Source organism: Protobothrops mucrosquamatus, unplaced genomic scaffold (assembly GCF_001527695.2).
Source record: "Protobothrops mucrosquamatus isolate PMUCROS unplaced genomic scaffold, P.Mucros_1.0 scaffold966, whole genome shotgun sequence".
Lineage (NCBI taxonomy): Eukaryota > Metazoa > Chordata > Lepidosauria > Squamata > Viperidae > Protobothrops > Protobothrops mucrosquamatus.
This window is the reverse complement of record NW_015387209.1, coordinates 63,195-67,979: the sequence shown is the minus strand read 5'-3', so window position 1 is coordinate 67,979 and position 4,785 is coordinate 63,195. Positions and strand designations below refer to the sequence as shown.

General features: G+C 34.8%; 1 protein-coding gene across 1 annotated transcript in view; it reads left to right on the top strand.

The window, feature by feature from the left end:
• Nucleotides 1-465: 465 nt before the first annotated feature.
• CCDC107 (coiled-coil domain containing 107) overlaps nt 466-4,785 on the top strand; it is a 6,813-nt gene continuing 2,493 nt past the window's right edge. Inside the window, exons 1-3 of the mRNA XM_015819673.1 lie at nt 466-720; nt 1,818-2,023; nt 2,637-2,703. Coding sequence (XP_015675159.1) covers nt 567-720; nt 1,818-2,023; nt 2,637-2,703 — 427 coding nt within the window. The 5' untranslated portion in view covers nt 466-566. The remainder of the gene's footprint in view (nt 721-1,817; nt 2,024-2,636; nt 2,704-4,785) is intronic.

Below are 4,785 nucleotides of genomic sequence, written 5' to 3'. Positions count from 1 at the left end.
GCAACATGTGGCCAAAATTATATTTTAAATATCGACATACACTCCTTAATTTTTTTCTGATATCAGCCGCATTTTTCAGTATCCATATATATGCTCTATGAATGACAGAATTTATGTGCCCCACTATTAATAGGCTCTAGCTTTCTTCTGCATTTACAACACTGATGAGCTGAAATTGAATTCTGATTCCAAAACACTGTTTACCTTTTTCTCCTCAGCTTTGTTGTAGAACTACATATTTATAATATCCTTTCACAATTGTAAGCAATGGTTTTCGCTCTTTTGTGAACAAAAGTGAGATTTTATGCTAGAAGTGCCTAGCTTCCATTGAATTCACTCCCCTTCCTTCCACTTATCGCCACGCCAACAGCGCCTGGAGCCCATTAGGGGGCGGTACACAAAATAAATCGAAGATGAAGGTCCTTCTTCGCAAATCCATGGTTTGTTTTTCTTCCGCTCCCCTTTTCCAGCTTCCTTCCAGCTAGTATTGGTTTATTTGAGTGACTGTAGGTGGCCGATAGTAAAGTCGACAGCCCTTTCTCGCAGTTTTGTCCCTGCGTGACGCCATGGCGCTTTTTTCGATGCAACAGGTGTTCGTCTCCGTCGTGCTGGTGCTTTGCCTATTCGTAGTGATGCCTAGGATATTCAGTGGGGGAGGGAAGTCTCCGCGGAGTGCCAAAACCTCCTCTGGCCGGCCAGCTCCTCAACAGCCCCGACACGGTATCGTACGGGCGCCCATTTCTTCCCTCTTCCACACTCCGTCCCTTCGTGGCAGGCAAAGATGCCAGGGAGAGGGAGAGGGAGAGGGAGAGAGAGGGATATATATATATACACACACACACACACCAGGGAGAGGGAGAGGGATATATATATATTCTGCATCAAGTAGATATATATATTCTGCATCAAGTAGATATATCTATCTATCGATCACTGGGCTTATTCTTCCAATGAATTAGATGTAGTTAACGAAAGGGGAACTGATTATTGACGCCATAGAGCAGTGTTTCTCAACCTTGACAATTTTAAGTCATGTGGACTTCAACTCCCAGAATTCCACAGCCAGCATTGCTGGCTGTGGAATTCTGGGAGTTGAAGTCCACATGCCTTAAAATTGTCAAGGTTGAGAAACACTGCCATAGAGCAAAGCAAATGGAAAAGCCTCATTTAAGCTGTAACTTGATGAAATTGCCATAACACTTCTGCTAATAAAAAGCTCTCTTCTTTCCCTAATTGTTTGGCTTGATGTCAGGGTTCCGCCTGCAATAAGGGGACATGTTAAAAGAAACTAGTCCTAAAGTGCCTTATAGAGAAGTTCCTTAACATTTACACCATGTTCAACTGTAGCTGGAATTACTTAAGAAACTGGTCCTTCCATAGGCTAGGTCAGCCTTTCTTGGCTCATGTCCCTATTTGTTGGGTTATGCCGTTTCTAGACAGCTTGGCCAGTATGAGCTAAGGAAAATGGGGTTTGTACTTCAACACATTTGGAAGACACCAATATTGATCAGGTTGCTTTGGATTATTTCTTAGAAAGGAAAACAATTGCTTTTTTGTGTCATAGAGATGGCTTTTGGTGACTTTCATTGTCTCAAGGAAAAACATCCATGTTATCTTTATAATCATTCCTATCCCTTTTCTCACAAACTGTTAATAAAGCTAAAATAGTGCAGGGATTCTTATTAATGTGTTTGTTGACAGGAACTATTTATACATATAGTGTACTTTAGCACATAAATCCCAGATTACAGTCCTAGTTTTTATTAACTGGCTTTGGATTTAACTGGCTCTGAATTATTAAAATGTTTATTCTGTAGGCACAGCTGAAAAAATTCTGCATACACCAACAAACTTTGAAACTCCTGAAAGTAAAACATATCAAAGCATCCAGCAAATGAGAAATGCAATGGAGAAGGAGTTGAAGACTGAACGGACTAGAGACAACCGCAAAGACTTTGCATTAACCCTAATGCCGCTATATGCTATAAGCGTGGGTGTGTTTGCTTTATACAAATTCTTAAAGGTAAATATTAAAAAAAATCAAATCTGGATTACAAGGTGGAATTATTTTGTAATAAGCACCTATATAAATATATTTTATTTTGCCCAGTATACGGTATCACATAGAAATTCAAGTTTTCTTATCTTAGTAAATGTTGAGGTAAAAGTTAAAATATCATGGCACATATAATCTAATGAAAACTAACAGTATACAGGAGGAGTGCACAACTTGCATCTCCAGGTCTGCTTGTATTTTCTGCATGATTTTTGTAGCAAAATTTGCTATATTTTAAATTAAATTGCATTTTGTCCTTATGTTGCTAACTTTCTGGAATTTGCATTATGCAACTGAAAGCATGTAAAGTCTTGACCTGAAAAAGGTGGCATCTTTTATAATTTACTTTATAATTGTATTATAAAGTTTATAATAAAATTATAATTTTATTATAATTTACTTCATCTGAATATTCTGGATTGCTATTGACTTTATTTTATTAAAGTACTGAAACTAAACAAAACATGCTAATGTAGGAATATTTTGGAATATTCTGTAAATATTTTGTTTATATAGTACTGTTACTTTATTAGTCTTACATATTTGAGGCTATTATAGAAATTGTTTTATGATTTTATAGATGAAATCACAGGAAGAAAATTTATCAAAAAAAGAAAAAAATGCAGAAGAAAAAACAAAAGAAACAGGTAAGAATTGGGTTAAAATGTTTGCTTATAGTTTTTAAATCTTTATTGACCTAGTACAAATTATCAAATGTTAACTTAGAATTGAGATTTATACATGAGTTCATTAACCACAGCTTCCCATTCCAGTTTTTATTATTGCTTCATTGTTTACTTGGCAAGTGGAAAACTTTTTGTCTTCAAAGTACAGTTTTGTGGTGAAAAATTCTCTGTTCATCCAGAGAACAACTTCTTATCCAAAGAGAATAATGTCTTGCAAAGAAAAAAAAGCTATGGGGAATAGTGTTTCTTTAACTTTCTTTTTCATGATTAACATTCTTTTAAAAAGGCGGAACTCATGTTGTTCCTAATTGCAGCAGATGAGTGCAACAGCTTTTTGGAGACAAAGAAGAGGCTTGATTTTTCAGATCAGAAAATGGCATAGTTAAAAGCTTTAATAATTAATTCATATGAAAAGAGATTCACCTACTTGGAGAATCCTGATAAATAATATGTCTTAGACCCTGACATAATGTTCAAAGTGAATAAAGACATTCAAGATGAAATGACCCATTTACTAGGCAGAAGTAACTTGCGATCTTTAAATATTCCTTATTGGGCTGAGAAAGATCACCAATATTTATAGAGAAATATATACTTGAGTTCTTTTCATCCCAGGTATGCTTATTGTGAGGTTCCTATTTCAGTTCCTTGCTGGAATGGAAGTCCTATTGCAGTAATTTTTTCCCTTGGCAATATAGAATCATATCTGACTTCATAAACACATAAGCAATTTAGCAAAGTTCTTTTGGCAGCTAAACAATGACATTTAATTTTAATTATTAAGCAATATTTTGTTTCAACTCTGGAGAAACAGTATACTGCATAACTGCATTCAAAATGGTTTAATCAGCATTCTATTCCAACTGAAAAAAGTACATTGTTTATATAGAAGTACTATTTGAGAATAAGTTTGGAATTGATATATGAATAATCTTAAATTCAATAAAACAGACTGCTAATTAGGCCACATTGTATATACCATGACAATGTAAATATAACTTCAGAGAAATACAACATTAAAGTGTATCTAAATGGGGCATTCATTGGGTTGATTTTATTGGGACAAAATCAGTTTAAATTCCTCTTCAATGCATTGTGGTTTTGTAGTAATTTTGTTTGAAGGGTTCCTTGGTGGTCTCTGAGCTTGCTTGTTTTCTTGCAGACATTTTATTATCCTAACTAGGTAACATCATCTGTACTAGTAAGGAGCCCAAACAGCACTCCTTACTAGCACTGATGATGTTAGCTAGTGCTGAGAAACAAACAGCACTCCTTACTAGCAGTGATAATGTTACCTAGGTAGGGTAATGAAACGTCTGCAAGAAAATAAGCAAGCTCAGAGCACCAAGGACCCCTCATTTCAACCCTGAGCTACAAATATTCTCTTCATTGATAATTTTCTTTGTTACAAATGGTACTTCATTTTCAGTTCGAGCCTTCAAATCTTTTTAAAATCATTTTTGAAAAACATCTAAGGCATAAAACAGTCTGGTTTAGAACCCAGTAGGAATTCCTTCATGTGTATTTATTAGAAAAATATTTTTTCAGATCCTACAATCTGAATAGAACTGTAGCTATTATACTTCCACCTCTGCCTGTTGCTTTACTTTTTTGTTTAATCTTTTTTTTTTTTTTCAAATTTTTTTTTTTATTATTTTCAACATAAGAAAAAGAGCAATCACAAGTACATCACAATTGAAACCCCCCCCCACCCCCCACCCGGACTTCCCAAACCTAATCCCAGGATACTATTCATCTAAAAGTAACCTTATATTAATATCCCTAACACCACAAAATATAATTCTACATAAGTAGGTGAAATATATGTATATATATAAAAAGAAAAAAAAATTTTTTATCTAAAAACCTAACCTATATTCCACCATTCTATGCTTATTTTGAATATAAACAATCCATCTTCTCCATATTGATAAAAATTGTTCATTTGAGTGATCCTTCAAATAAGCCGAAATCTTTGCCATTTCAGCAAGATGCGAAACCTTCACTCTCCAGTCCTCTATTGTAGGTAAAACTTGACTCTTC